Source organism: Microcaecilia unicolor, chromosome 8, assembly GCF_901765095.1.
Source record: "Microcaecilia unicolor chromosome 8, aMicUni1.1, whole genome shotgun sequence".
NCBI classification, from domain to species: domain Eukaryota; kingdom Metazoa; phylum Chordata; class Amphibia; order Gymnophiona; family Siphonopidae; genus Microcaecilia; species Microcaecilia unicolor.
This window is the reverse complement of record NC_044038.1, coordinates 151,260,000-151,275,313: the sequence shown is the minus strand read 5'-3', so window position 1 is coordinate 151,275,313 and position 15,314 is coordinate 151,260,000. Positions and strand designations below refer to the sequence as shown.

General features: G+C 52.1%; 1 protein-coding gene across 1 annotated transcript in view; it reads right to left on the bottom strand.

Moving 5' to 3' along the window:
* Positions 1-15,314, bottom strand: part of MAML1 (mastermind like transcriptional coactivator 1) — a 244,824-nt gene that overhangs the window by 205,462 nt on the left and 24,048 nt on the right. The window contains 1 exon segment of the mRNA XM_030213414.1: positions 2,941-3,980. Coding sequence (XP_030069274.1) covers positions 2,941-3,980 — 1,040 coding nt within the window.

Here is a 15,314-nt window from a genome sequence, read left to right as displayed (position 1 = left end):
TGCCTGGGGTAGATAGGCTCGAGACGTCCGAGTGTTCAACAGAGCTCCTATGAATTCCAACTTCTGCACTGGAAGATGGGACATGGGATAATTTATGACAAACCCCAGCAGCTCCAGCAATTGAATAGTCAAGTGCATGGATCGTAGAACTCCCACCTCTGAGGTGTTCTTCACAAGCCAATCGTCGAGATAAGGGAACACATGCACTCCCAGTCTGCGTAGCGATGCTGTGACAACTGCCAAACACTTTGTAAAGACCCTGGGCGCAGATGCTAGACCAAAGGGTAATACGCAGTACTGAAAGTGCTGAGTTCCCAATCGAAATTGAAGGTACTGCCTGCGAGCTGGGAGTACCGAGATGTGAGTATAGGCGTCCTTTAAGTCCAGAGAGCATAGCCAATCGTTTTCCTGAATTATGGGAAGAAGGGTGCCCAGGGAAAGCATCCTGAACTTTTCTCGGACCAGGTATTTGTTCAGGCCCCTTAGGTCTAAGATGGGACGCATCCCTCGTTTTCTTTTGCACAAGGAAGTACCTGGAATAGAATCCCAGCCCTTCTTTTTTTTAATTTTCATGAAGTCTTTATTAATAAGTAATACACAAAGTCAAATACATGGCACATCAAGCACAACATAGTACAGTTCAGTTATACAGAACCAATCTCTGGCAATGTGGCTAACAAATAATACAGCACATGGTGAAACTCTCATTGCACACCCAACAAACCAAACATCTTACTGTACGAGTGCGCCCAGTAAACTATTCAGAATAACCAGTCCAATACTTCAATATTTATAGATTTTTATATTAGTTCCCATCCCCCACAAAACCCCCACCCGCCCCTACCCCTCTGTCGAGCATCACCGTAACCCATAACAGCAATCACGTTATACATGAAGAAGAAAAGGATCCTAGATCAAGTGCCATCTACTCAGTTGGTTGCGCCTCTCAGCTAGTAATCTTTCCATCTCGCAGACTAGCCTCAGTTTTTGAATCCACCGAGTTATCAGTGGAGCTATAGTCTGCTTCCAATGGGCAGCAATTACAACTCTAGCAGCGCATATAGCCTGCCTCAGGAAAATTTGCTGGGTATGAGGACGACCTGCAACACCCGCCAGAAATAGGAAAAAGGTCGGGCTCCATGATAGCGGGCTGCCCATCCACCTCTGCAGCCTGCTGCGTACAGACCTCCAAAAGGCACTGATCTTCCTACAAGTCCACCATGTGTGTCCCGCTGTGCCCTTCACGCCACAACCCCTTCCAGCACAGCCCCGCCATAGTGGGGAAAATGTGCTGAAGGTGCTCAGGCGTCAAGTACCATCGCTAGAACACCTTCACTGCATTCTCCTTAAAAGGCACATAAGACGACACTCCCACCACATCCCACTCCAGTCTCTCCCACATCGCCTCCTCCATTGCCAAACCCAACTCCCCTTGCCAGCCCTTCCTATGAAGTGTGTAGCTCTGGGACTGCCTATTAACAATGTGGTAGATACGTGAGACCAGCCCACTCGTCTTGGGTGGCCCCTCACAAATGGCTTCAAGTGAGGATTTTTCCCGAGTCACCACCTCCCGAACTGCCCATGTCTTAAGAAAGGTGGATAACTGAAGGTAAGCATACCGGTCAGACCCAATTATCGGGAATCTCTCAAGAGCCTCTGGGTACGACAATAAAGAGTCCCCTTCAAACAGTTGACCCCACATTTGTAGGCCTCCCTTGTACCATCTTGTGAAAACTCCCTTTATCGTACCTGGGTAAAATAATGGATTGTACGCTATAGGGGACAGACAAGAAAGTACCGTACGTCCACGTGGAAACATACTATCCAAGTTGGAAAGGGTGACATATATGGAAGGACACAAGTCCCCCTCTAGGGATCTAAGCAAACTTGGGATACACAGGAGCGCCCCCAGGGGCCGCACACCTAAGGTGTATTGTTCCAGTTGCACCCATTGCCGATCTGGGTAATCCTGAAACCATTCCACTGCCGCACGCGCCTGAACTGCTCTATAGTACCAAGCCAAGTTGGGTACCCCCAGTCCTCCTCTCTTCTTATCCTGATACAAGAGCGAGCACACCAGCCGCGGACGTTTCCCCACCCAGATAAAGCGCATAATACGTTCCTGCAGTGTTACTAGGAATTTACGGGGCATTTTGATTGGAAGGGCCTGAAAAAGGTAGAGCAGGCATGGCAAAACATTCATCTTTACAGCAGCTATGTGGCCAAACCAAGAGAGGTGAAGGTCGCCCCATCTACCAAGGTCCTCAGTAAGTGTCCCAGCCAGGCCCTTATAGTTTACCGCAAAAAGATCGGAGTGGCGGGCTGTCAGGTTGACCCCCAGGTAACGAATGCTCGTCAGCCCACTGGAAGGCATAGGAAGATCTCAACGATCCCACAAGCTCCTCCGGACGAGACACATTCAGAACTTCAGATTTGGACATATTCACTTTAAAGCCCGACACAGTCGAGAATTCCTCAATCTCCCTCAGGAGCCCAGGGAAGGTGGTTAGGGGGCGAGTGACAAACAGCAGCACATCATCCGCAAAGAGGGATAGCTTATGCTCTCTCCCACCTATGGAGAGACCCGAGATATCTGGGTTAGTTCTAAGCCTAGTAGCAAATGGTTCCATCACCATTGTGAACAGCAGGGGGGACAGGGGACAACCCTGTCTAGTACCCCTATGTAGTGGGATCGCTGCAGAGTTGCCCCCATTAACTCGTATACACGCCTTAGAATGCTTGAATCCACCCCCGAAACTGAGGTCCTATCCCAAAGGCCTCCATTACTTTGTACATAAATGGCCAATGCACGCGGTCGAAGGCCTTTTCGGCATCTAGTCTAAGGAGGCAAAGAGGCTTATTCATTTTCTTAGCCAGATACATTAAGTCAACCACTCGCCTAGTATTATCCGATGCCTTTCTATAGGAAACAAGTCCCACCTGGTCGGGGTGGATGATGGCTGGGAGCAAAGGTGCCAGGCAGTTGGCCAAGACTTTAGCTAAGATTTTGACATCAGCATTCAAAACGGATATCGGGCGATAAGACCCGCAGTCCGTATGATCTTTGTTCGGTTTAGGCAGTACCGCAATCCATGCTTCCAACATGGAAATAGGCAAAACCTCCCCCTTCCCAATCAGGTTAAACAGGTCGGCTAACAGCAGGGCCAACTCGGGAGCAAATTTCTTGTAGAATTCATTGGGGAAGCCGTCCAACCACGGTGATTTACAGTAAGGCAGATGTTGGATAGCTTTTTGTATCTCAACTGGAGCGTCAAGTAAGATCCTCTGCTGATCTGTAAAAGACGCTAGGCCACTCTCAGCTAAGTATTCTAAAATAGAGTCAGCAGGAGGATTAATCTCCTGCACATATAGCCCCTGGTAAAATTCACTGAAGCGCCTCCGTATGGATTCAGATGTATTCAACAATTCACCCCTCTTATCCTTAATGTGTGTTCCCGCTCCGTCCACCCTTCGTCTGCGTAGCTTTATAGCCAAGAGACGTCCTGCTTTATTAGTGAATTCATAAGATCGAACCTTATGTCTATTTTGTATCCAACTTAATTGTTCAGAGTAGATAGAGTCCAGCTGAAGCCTCTGCCCACGCAGCTCCTCCAATACAACTGAGGAGCCACTCGACTTGTGCTGCGCCTCCAGGAACCTGATCCTTGCCAGGCATTGTGCCAGCTGGGCTCTATGGACTCTCGTACGCTTCCTAGCTAACTGTATAAAGTAACCTCGCGAGACTGCCTTCACAGCGTCCCACACAACACTAAGAGGTGGACCCGACTCCATATTGAATTCCAGGTACTCCTTCAGAACCTTTCTACAGCCTTCCACCACCTCCCCCTCCTGCAGTAAGTCTGTATTAAGCATCCATTGTTTGTCTTTTACCTCAGCCCTAATGGTTGGCAAGGTAACCCATACTGGGGCATGGTCAGAGATTGTTGCACTACCAATTCCTGTTTGCGGCCCCCTCTCCGCTAGAGTAACATCGAGAAAGATATAATCAATACGGGAGTACGACTTATGTACGGGAGAAAAAATGTGTAGTCCCTCATGGTCGTGTGACTAAGTCTCCAGACATCTAAAGTCCCCAGGGAGCAAACCAGGGAACCCAAGGCCAGAGAGTCCTTAGATACCGATTGCTGGGGTCTCCCGGATCTATCTAGCGCCTGGTCCATTGAAGTCACCCCCCAAGATCAGAGAGCCCCTGGTAAATGTAGCTAATATGTTCTTCACTTTGGTGTAAAAGGCCCCGTGATGGTTGTTTGGTGCGTATAAGGATGCGAGAGTGAGTTCCACTTGGTCTATGACAATGTGCAACAACAAAAATCTCCCTCCCGGGTCTCGTTTAATGTTTAGTATTTGGGCCGATATGGATTTGTGGAACAAGACCGCCACCCCACGCTTCTTAGTTCCATCGGCGGAGGAGGCGAAAAAGGCACTGGGATAGTCTGGGTGGGAGAGAAGTCGCTCATGCACTCTGCGGAGATGGGTCTCCTGCAGCAGGACAACATGTGGTTTTATCTGCTGTAGCTCTTTGAACAATTTATAATTGGAATGATAATACCTTTAGATCTGTACTCATTACTAGGATCTTAAATCAAGGTTTAACAAGTTGACTCCAAACACTTCATGTACAGGTGCTCCCCTAAACCAGTGATGCGAAGGTAACATAACGCTTAAAACATAACATTTGTTACTCCCTGCTGCTTTTCCAGCCATTGCACAGACATAACTATTGTCCCTTCAATCACCGTGCAGAGTGAGACCTCGAATAAGATATACCAACCAGGCTACCACAGCAATTCAGGTTTCTTCTGCGGTCACTCTTCTTTTCGGGTTGTTCCTTTTAGTAGTGGAAGGAACCCGCTGCCATTTTTGAAGTTTAGCCTTCGTAGCGGACATTAAGTCACCTGGGGGCTTGCTCGTTTTCACCAGGCCCGCCATGTGCAGGGATGTCCAAGCTTCAGTAAATGATGTTACCCTGTTGTTGGCTCCCTGGAGAGTATAGTTCAGAGAGAAGGGAAAGCCCCATCTGTACGTGACGTGTTCTTTAGTTAGAATGTCCAGGGCCGGTTTCATGAGGCGTCTCTGCTGTAAAGTAAACTGCGAAAGGTCTTGAAACACAGATATTTTAGCTCTGCCATATTCTAGGTCAGGCTTTTTCCTGGCGCAATTAAGCAGTTCTTTCACTTCATATCGGTGAAACCTTGTAATAATGTCCCGTACTCTAGTCTCCTGCCTCTGGCCAAGGGATCTATGCGCTCTCTCTCTATCTTTGCCGCTGCAGCATCGGCCCCCAGCAGAGTGGCACGCAGTGTTTGTATAATGGGCAGGACATCTTCGCTCTCGCTGCCCTCAGGGACTCCACGAAACCGAAGATTGTTCCGCCGTCCCCTATTCTCAAGATCATCAAGCTTATATGTGAGGTCTTTATTCTGTTGATCCCAGGGCTTGAAGATGGGCCTCATGCGAGAGCAGGGACTCAGAGTGCTCTTCCAGCGTTGCCTCTGTGTCTTCAACTCTGTTGCCCAGCTCACAGAGGTCAGAGCTCAGTACCTCCATCTTGCCCAAGATCTCGTCCTTCGATTTTTTTATATCCTCCTGTATTCCTGAAAGCAGCTAGTGAAGTTCGCCTGAGTCCTTTTTTTGCCGGCGGCTTCCGCGATTCCGACATCGACAGCGTGGAATCAGAGTCCGAAGGGGACACTCGCACCATTACCTTGTGGCGCTTAGCGGTTTTACTCGTCCAGCCTCCAGCCGACTTCTCAGCCGCCTTAGGTCGCGCCAAAGACACTCTACTCATGCTGTTACCAATGAGGAGCAATAAGGAACGCTGCAATCGATTTTGAAGTAGCTGGCGAGTGCTTTTTATAGCTATTTTGTGATTTAGGGAGCGGGAGCTCAGAAGCTAAGCTGCTATCAGTAGCGGTGATGTCACTTCCTCAGAAACCCAGCCCTTCTTGCCCGGGAGGCATGGGCTCGACCGCATTGGAGTTGAGAAGGGCGGAGAGTTCCTCTGCAAGTACCTGCCAGTGCTGGGAGCTGAAGGACTGAGCTCCCGGTGGGCAATTTGGAGGTGTGGAGATCAAATTGAGGGAGTATCCTAGCCGGACTATTTGAAGAACCCACCGATCGGAGGTTATGAGAGGCCACCTTTGGTGAAAAAATTTCAACCTCCCTCCGACCGGCAGATCGTCCGGCACAGACACTTTTACAGTGGCTATGCTCAACTGGAGCCAGTCAAAAGCCCATCCCTTGCTTTTGCTGGGGAGCTGGAGGGGCCTTAGGCACACGCCGCGGACGAGAGCGAGCATGCTGGGAGCGAGCTTGAACAGGCTGTCGAGAGGTAGGAGTGTACCTACGCCTATTATAGGAATAGGGAGCACTCCTCCTCCCTCCAAAAAACCTCCTAGAGGAGGAGGTAGTAGCAGAAGGCGTCTGGCGGGAGATAGAATCCATTGCATCATGGTGCTTCTTGAGGGTATTGACCATATCCTCAACCTTCTCTCCAAAAAGATTATCCCCCCGGCAAGAAACATCCGCCATTCGCTGCTGGGTCTTCTGATCCAGGTCAGAGACACGCAGCCATGAGAGTCTGCGAATCACTATACCTTGAGCAGCTACTCGGGATGCGGCATCAGAAGTGTCATAAGCTCCCCTGGCCAGGAATTTGTGACAAGTCTTCTAATGCCTGACCACCTGGTGAGAAGGTTCAGCAAGCTCCAGAGGGACAGCTTCAACTAAACTGGACAGTTGCCTCACCGAGTTCCGTAAGTGAATGCTCGTGTACAGCTAGTATGTTTAGATCTTGGCGGCGAACATTCCGGCCTGATACGTACGCCTCCCAAAAGAATCCAAGGTCCTAGACTCTCTGCCTTGGGGCGCCGAGGCATAGTCTCTAGTGCTCTTGGCTCTTCTGAGAGCAGAGTCCACCACCATGGAATCGTGAGGAAGTTGGGCCATCACCATCACAGGCTCTCCATGGACTCTGTACTGGGACTCGGACTTCTTGTTGACAACTGAATTAGAAAGAGGGCAAGACCAATTCCGCAACATCACTTCCCTGAGTGTATTGTGCAGGGGGGCTGTTGCAACCTCTGCAGGTGGAGAAGGATAATCCAGGACCTCGAGCATCTCAGCCCTGGGCTCATCCACAGCCTCCATAGGGAATGGAATGTCCTTAGACATTTCCCTCACAAAAGATGAAAAAGTAAGACTCTCAGGTGGAGACTATCTGACTTCAATAGGCGGAGTAGGATCAGAAGGAAGCCCACAAGAATCTTCCTCTGAAAAATACCTGGGGTCTTCCTCTTCTTCCCATGAGCGCTCATCTTCGGTATCGGGCAGAAGCTCTCTAACAGCAGCCCGAACCCGCGCCTGTCTTGACGGCGAGGATCCACGTCCTCGTGGGGGATGCCGAGAAGTCGACCCTGCCTGGACTCCAGCGAAGCTTCCTCCACCGATGTCGAGGAGGAGTCAACTCGGATGGTAACTGGCTTTGGTACCGCAAGCGGTACTGAGGGCGGGGACCTCCGCACAGGTGATGGCCCAGATGCCGTCTCAGCAGTTGGTACGGGAGGCGCAAGCACCCCCAACACCGCGGCAGACTGATGAAGCAAACCTTCAAGAAGCTCTGGAAGAAGGGCCCAGAGACGCTCATCGAGAGCTGCCATCGAAAAAGACTGAGGCCGGTAGAGGAGTCGGTGCCAGAATCTGAGGGGGATCGAGAGCCGGTACCAGGCTGCCAGACGACCGACGCATCGGCACCTCCTGAATGGAGGGTGAGCGGTTCTCCCGGCGCTGACGCTTCTCGGGTGCCGACTCCCTCGGCTCCCCAGAGCTCTCGGTACAGCGTCTGGAAGAAGATCGATGACCATGCTTCTTCGCCTTCGCCCATCATCGACACTCCTCGGTACCGATGAGGACGTGGAATCCTCACGCCCGGGTCCGATTCAGGTCGGTCCCAGGGGGCCTGCATAGCAGTAGGCCTCGAGACGGGCGGAGACCTGCTCGATGCCTCGCTGTTCCCCAGCTCTAAGTGGTCTCTCGGCAGCCATTACCTGGACTCTCGGTGCTGCCGACCTCGGTACCGATGACAATGCAGACATCGAAGGACTGGACCGATCTAGAAAAGGTTTCTCACGCTGAGCCTCTCGAGCCACCTGGGTCCTTTTCTTCATCAATTTACACAGCTTACAACCAGCTGGAAGATGATCGGGCCCAAGACACTGAAGGCACCACGCGTGGGGGTCGGTACTCGAGATGGTCCGGTTGCAGCGAGTATAGCGTTTGAAGCCACTGAGAGTCTTCGATGACATGGGTGGGAAAATAGCATCTGCGAAATCATCGACTAGATTGTGCCAATGAAAAAGACACGAAAAAAGGGGAAAAAGGAGACAAAAAGAAAGGAACCTTAAAAGAATTGAGAAAAAACTAAGAAAATTAAAGGAAAACTTTTTTTTTTTATTTTGTGAAGAAACTACGAAAAAGAAGAAAAAGGGCGCGATAAATGTTCTCCAGGGCCGAAACAAACGAGAAGCAGCATAAAGACAACTCCTTCACAAAGCAGATAAAAAAAAAAAAAAAGAGGGATGCGCGCGGGCTTCACCAGTGGGAAGTCACTCGCGCATGCGCGGTGCGTTGTCCCCGTACGCGCCGCCCCCCTCTGGAGCTTTCTAAAGTTTTTTCTTATAACTTCTGGTCTCCTGGGCTGCTGCGGACGACGACGACCCATGCGTGAAGAGATCCAGCCTGCTTGTCCTCTGAGAAAAAAACTGTTCAAAACTAAAATGTCCAAAGGTTTAAAAAAGTGGTATTTTGAAGTTAACTGGAATATATTCATTTTAGGAAATGTGCACCACAGATGTCCCTGTATTTCTCCAGTGTTGCGATACATGCAGACTTTGACTTCTTGAGGGTTCATATTTCAAATTTGTGATCCCTAGTTCTGTATTTAGTAAAGGTCTGTGCTTTGTATGACTGAGGTGCACTACTCAGTTTAAATAGTTTGTGTACAGATCTGCAGCTGTCCCACTCTGTAGTAGGTATACTGGTGTTTTAGGGTCTAGTATAATAGTTGTAGTGCTGCCTATTCATAGTTAGTGTTTTTGCTCTTTGAATCACAGGATTAATACTACTGTTTAATTTATTGTCTAATAATACAAAAATCTGTTAAAAAGGAATGCCTTGAGAAATCTGCAAAATATTAGACAGTTGGTAATCATTTTTATCTCACTAGGGATGGCGTTATACCATTTGAACCTGTATACGAGAAATCTCTGTTCAATATGGATTTATATCTGATGTTTTTATAGCTAGGAAAATGTAGTTCAAGAGTTTGATCTAGTAGACGTATTGAAGGTAGGTAGGTAAATGTATCAGCTTTATCGTGTAAATCTGGGCTCATGCCACAGATAGCGAATGATACATACCTGTAGCAGGTGTTCTCCGAGGACAGCAGGCTGATTGTTCTCACGAATGGGTTGACGTCCACGGCAGCCTCCACCAACCGGAACAAAACTTCGCGGGCGGTCCCGCACGCAGGGCACGCCCACCGCACATGCGCGGCCGTCTTCCCGCCCGTGCGCGACCGTTCCCGCTCAGTTACATGACAAGCAAAGGAATACGAAAAACGCAACTCCAAAGGGGAGGAGGGAGGGTAGGTGAGAACAATCAGCCTGCTGTCCTCGGAGAACACCTGCTACAGGTATGTATTATTTGCTTTCTCCGAGGACAAGCAGGCTGCTTGTTCTCACGACTGGGGTATCCCTAGCTCTCAGGCTCACTCAAAACAAGAACCCAGGTCAATTGAACATCGCAACGGCGAGGGCATAACAGAAATTGACCTACGAAGAACAACTAACAGAGTGCAGCCTGAACAGAATAAAATCGGGTCCTGGAGGGTGGAGTTGGATTCAAACCCCAAACAGATTCTGCAGCACCGACTGCCCGAACCGACTGTCGCGTCGGGTATCCTGCTGGAGGCAGTAATGTGATGTGAATGTGTGGACAGATGACCACGTCGCAGCCTTGCAAATCTCTTCAATAGTGGCTGACTTCAAGTGGGCCACCGACGCTGCCATGGTTCTAACACTATGAGCCGTGACATGACCCTCAAGAGTCAGCCCAGCCTGGGCGTAAGTGAAGGAAATGCAATCTGCTAGCCAATTGGAGATGGTGCGTTTCCTGACAGCGACCCCTTTCCTATTGGGGTCGAAAAAAAAAAACAATTGGGCGGACTGTCTGTGGGGCTGTGTCCGCTCCAGATAGAAGGCCAACGCTCGCTTGCAGTCCAATGTGTGCAACTGACGTTCAGCAGGGCGGGTATGTGGTCTGGGGAAGAATGTTGGCAAGACAATTGACTGGTTAAGATGGAACTCGGACACCACCTTTGGCAGGAACTTAGGGTGAGTGCGGAGTACTACCCTGTTATGATAAAATTTGGTATAAGGAGCATGAGCTACCAGGGCTTGAAGCTCACTGACTCTACGAGCTGAAGTAACTACCACCAAGAAAATGACTTTCCAGGTCAAGTACTTCAGATGGCATGAATTCAGTGGCTCAAAAGGAGGTTTCATCAGCTGGGTGAGGACGACGTTGAGATCCCATGACACTGCAGGAGGCTTGACTGGGGGCCTTGACAAAAGCAAGCCTCTCATGAATCGAACGACTAAAGGCTCTCCAGATATGGCTTTACCCTCTACACGATGATGGTAAGCACTAATCGCACTAAGGTGATTCCTTACTGAGTTGCTCTTGAAGGTATTCAAGCAGGTTCTGTGCAGGACAAGAACGAGGTTCTAGGGCCTTGCTCTCACACCAGACGACAAATCTCCTCCACTTGAAAAAGTAACTCTTTTTAGTGGAATCCTTTCTAGAGGCAAGACCCGAGAGACACCCTCAGACAGACCCAACGAAGCAAAGTCTACGCCCTCAACATCCAGGCCGTGAGGGCCAGAGACTGAAGGCTGGGGTGCAGAAGCGCTCCGTCGTTCTGCGAAATTAGAGTCGGAAAACACTCCAATCTCCACCGTTCTTCGGAGGACAACTCCAGAAGTAGAGGGAACCAGATCTGACGGGGCCAAAAAGACGCTATCAGAATCATGGTGCCATGGTCTTGCTTGAGCTTCAGTAAGGTCTTCCCCACCAAAGGTATGGGAGGATAAGCATACAGGCGGCCGGTCCCCCAATGGAGGAGAAAGGCATCCGATGCTAATCTGCTGTGTGCCTGTAGTCTGGAACAGAACAGAGGCAGCTTGTGGTTGGTCTGAGAGGCGAAAAGATCCACCGAGGGAGTGCCCCACTCTCGGGAGATCTTGCATACCACTCTGGAATGGAGCGACCACTCGTGCGGTTGCATGTACCTGCTCAGCCTGTCGGCCAGACTGTTGTTTACGCCTGCCAGGTAAGTGGCTTGGAGAAGCATGCCGAACTGGCGAGCCCAACGCCACATCCCTACGGCTTCCTGACACAGGGGGCGAGATCCGATGCCCCCCTCTTGTTGATGTAAAACATTGCAACCTGTCTGTCCGAATTTGGATGATTTGGTAGGACAGCCTATCTCTGAAGGCCTTCAGCGCATTCCAGACCGCTCGGAGCTCCAGGAGGTTGATCCGAAGATCTTGTTCCTGGAGGGACCACAGACCCTGGGTGTGGAGTCCATCGACATGAGCTTCCCACCCCAGGCGAGATGCATCCGTCGTCAGCACTTTCGTAGGCTGTGGAATTTGGAATGGACGTCTCAGGGTCAAATTGGTCCGAATGGTCCACCAGTGCAGCGAATTGCGGCAACTGATGGACAGGCGGATGACATCTTCTAGATTCCCGGTAGCTTGACACCACTGGGAAGCTAGGGTCCATTGAGCAGGTCTCATGTGAAGGCGAGCCATGGGAGTCACATGAACCATAGAGGCCATATGACCCAGGCGTCTCAACATCTGCCGAGCTGTGACCTGCTGAGATGCTCTGGTCTGAGAGGCAAGGGATAGAAGGTTCTGCGCCCTTGCCTCGGGGAGGAAGGCCTGAGCCGTCTGAGAATTCAGCAGCGCTCCTATGAATTCCAGAGATTGGACTGGCTGGAGATGGGACTTCGGGTAATTTAGCATAAACCCCAGCAGCTCCAGAAGGTGGATAGTGCACCGCATGGACCGAAGAGCTCCTGCCTCTGAGGTGTTCTTGACCAGCCAATCGTCGAGATACGGGAACACGTGCACTCCCAGCTTGCGTAGGTAAGCCGCCACCACCACGAGACACTTCGTGAACACCCGTGGTGCAGAGGCGAGCCCAAAGGGCAGCACACAATACTGAAAGTGCTGTGTCCCCAGACGGAATCTGAGATACTGTCTGTGAGCTGGCAGTATCGAGATGTGAGTGTAAGCGTCCTTTAAATCCAGGGAACATAGCCAATCGTTTTTTTGAATCATTGGTAGAAGGGTGCCCAAGGAAAGCATCCTGAACTTCTCTTTGACCAGGTATTTGTTCAGGCCTCTCAGGTCTAGGATGGGTCGCATCCCCCCTGTTTTCTTTTCCACAAGGAAGTACCTGGAATAGAATCCCTGCCCGGGTGGCATGGGCTCGACCGCATTGGCGCTGAGAAGGGCGGAGAGTTCCTCTACAAGTACCTGCCTGTGATGGGAGCTGAAGGATTGGGCTCCCGGTGGGCAATTTGGTAGAGAGGAGGCCAAATTCAGGGTGTATCCGCACTGCACTATTTGGAGAACCCACTGGTCGGAGGTTATGAGAGGCCACCTTTGGTGAAAAACTTTCAACCTCCCCCCGACCGGCAGGTCGTCCGGTACGGACACTTTGATGGTGGCTATGTTCCCATGGATCCAGTCAAAAGCCCGTCCCCGGCTTTTGCTGTGGTGGCGCAGGGGGCTGCTTAGGCGCACGCTGTTGATGGGACTGAGCGCGCTGGGACTGTCCCTGTGCCTGAAGAGGCCTTCAGGCCGGCTTGTTGTAGGCGTAGGGCGCAGCCTGCCTGGCCCGGGAAAAACGTCCACCTGCTGAGGTGGATGCTGAAGGCGCCCGGTGGGAGAGCTTGTCGATAGCGGTTTCCCGCTGGTGTAGTTGGTCCACCAACTGCTCGACCTTCTCGCCAAAGATGTTATCCCCCCGGCAAGGGACATCCGGCAGTCGTTGCTGGGTGCGGTTGTCCAGGTCAGAGGCACGCAGCCAAGGGGAGTCTGCACATCACTATACCTTGGGCCACAGCTCGAAATGCCACATCACAGGTGTCATAGATACCCCTGGACAGGAACTTTCTGCACGCCTTCAGCTGCCTGACCACCTCCTGAAAGTGCCTGGACTGCTCCGGAGGGAGCTTGTCGACCAAATCCGCCAGTTGCTTCACATTGTTCCGCATGTGAATGCTCGTGTACAGCTGGTATGACTGGATGTGGGTCACGAGCATGGAAGATTGGTAGGCCTTCCTCCCAAACGAGTCCAGAGTGCGAGACTCCCGCCCCGGGGGCGCCGAGGCGGTATCCCTCGAACTCCGTGCCCTCTTGAGAGCAGAGTCCACGACCGCCGAGTCGTGAGGCAATTGGGGCCGCATCAACTCTGGGTCAGAGTGGATCCTGTATTGGGACTCCGCTTTCTTGGGGATGGTGGGGTTAGATAAGGGCTTCAGCCAGTTCCGAAGCAGTGTCTCTTTGAGGACATTGTGCAACGGTACCGTGGAAGACTCTCTAGGTGGTGATGGATAGTCGAGGACCTCGAGCATCTCAGCCCTCGGCTCATCCACAGAGACCACGGGGAAGGGAATGCAAATAGACATGTCCCTGACGAAGGAGGCAAAGGAGAGGCTCTCAGGGGGCGAGAGCTTCCTCTCCGGTGAAGGAGTGGGGTCGGAGGGAAGGCCCTCAGACTCCTCTGAGGAGAAATATCTGGGGTCCTCCTCCTCCCCCCACGAGGCCTCTTCCTCGGTGTCGGACATGAGCTCTTGCAGCTCAGACCTGAACCGGGCCCGTCTCAACTGCGAGGAACCATGTCCTCGATGATGGCGTCGAGCAGTGGACTCCTGCGCCGGCGGGGATGAAGCTCCCTCCATCGACGTCGACTCCACCTGCGTGGCAATCGACACTGGTGCCGCAAGCGGCGTCGGTGTTGGAGGCCTCGGCGTCGGGCTAGAGCACACCGGCGCCTCTATCAACGGCGCCGGGGCGCAAGCACCCCCGGTGCCGGCAAAGCCTGGCACATCAGCCCTTCCAGAATCCTTGGAAGGATGGCTCGGAGGCACTCGTCAAGGCCTGCTGTCGGGAAAGGCAGGGAGGCCGGTGTGGGTGTCGGTGCCCGAAGCTGCTCGGGTCCAGGAGACGGTACCGATGCACCCATGGACTGACGCAGCGACACCTCTTCAACCGAGGGGGAACACTCCTCTCGGCACTGCCGCCTTCCTCGGCGTCGAATCATCTCTCGAGGCGCCGGAGCTAGTAGTAACGTGCGCCGTGGGCAACCTATGACGGTGCTTCTTGGTTTTCTTTCGGTGCCTGTCATCGGTGCTCGGCGGTAGAGATGGAGGTAGAACCCCCCCAGCCTCGAGGGATCGGGTCTGACAGGGTTCAGTCCCGATGGCCCTGGGTAGGGGGAGTGGCCGGGGCCGAATGCCCGCGCGGCCGCTCACCCCCGCCGTCGCCGGGGGTCGGTGCCATCGTCGGTACCAATTTCGTCGACACCGATGCCGTCGAGGGGCCGGCGCAAGTTCCAAAAAGACAGTCCTGAAGAACTTGCCTCGCCATCTGTGTCCGCTTCCGCAAGCCGAGACACAAGGTGCACGTCTTGGTATTATGCTCCAGCCCAAGGCACTGGAGGCACCAAGCGTGGGTATCAGTTTGCGAGATCTGCCAGCCGCACCGACCACACTTCTTGAATCCACTCGGGACCTTCGAGGACATCGACGGAAAAATCGCGTCGGCGAAGTCAAAGTCGTCGATGGTGGCGGTGAAAAGCACACCCGAAAAAGAAACGAGGCGCCCCCGCGGCTAAAAGACGACAAGGGGGCAAACTTTTTCTTTTTTTTTTTTTTTACAGAAGAAAGAAAAAGTACGCGAACGCATTCGTAAAGAGAAAAAAACTCCGGTTTCCAGGGCTGACAGAGAGAGAGAGAGAGAGAGAGACGGTAACACGTCTCTCTCCAGCGCGAAATAGAAAAAAACTGAGCGGGAACGGTCGCGCACGGGCGGGAAGACGGCCGCGCATGGACGGTGGGCGTGCCCTGCGTGCGGGACCACCTGCGAAGTTTTGTTCCGGTTTGTGGGGGCTGCCGTGGACGTCAACCCTGCTTGTCCTCGGAGAAAAGAATGTACATG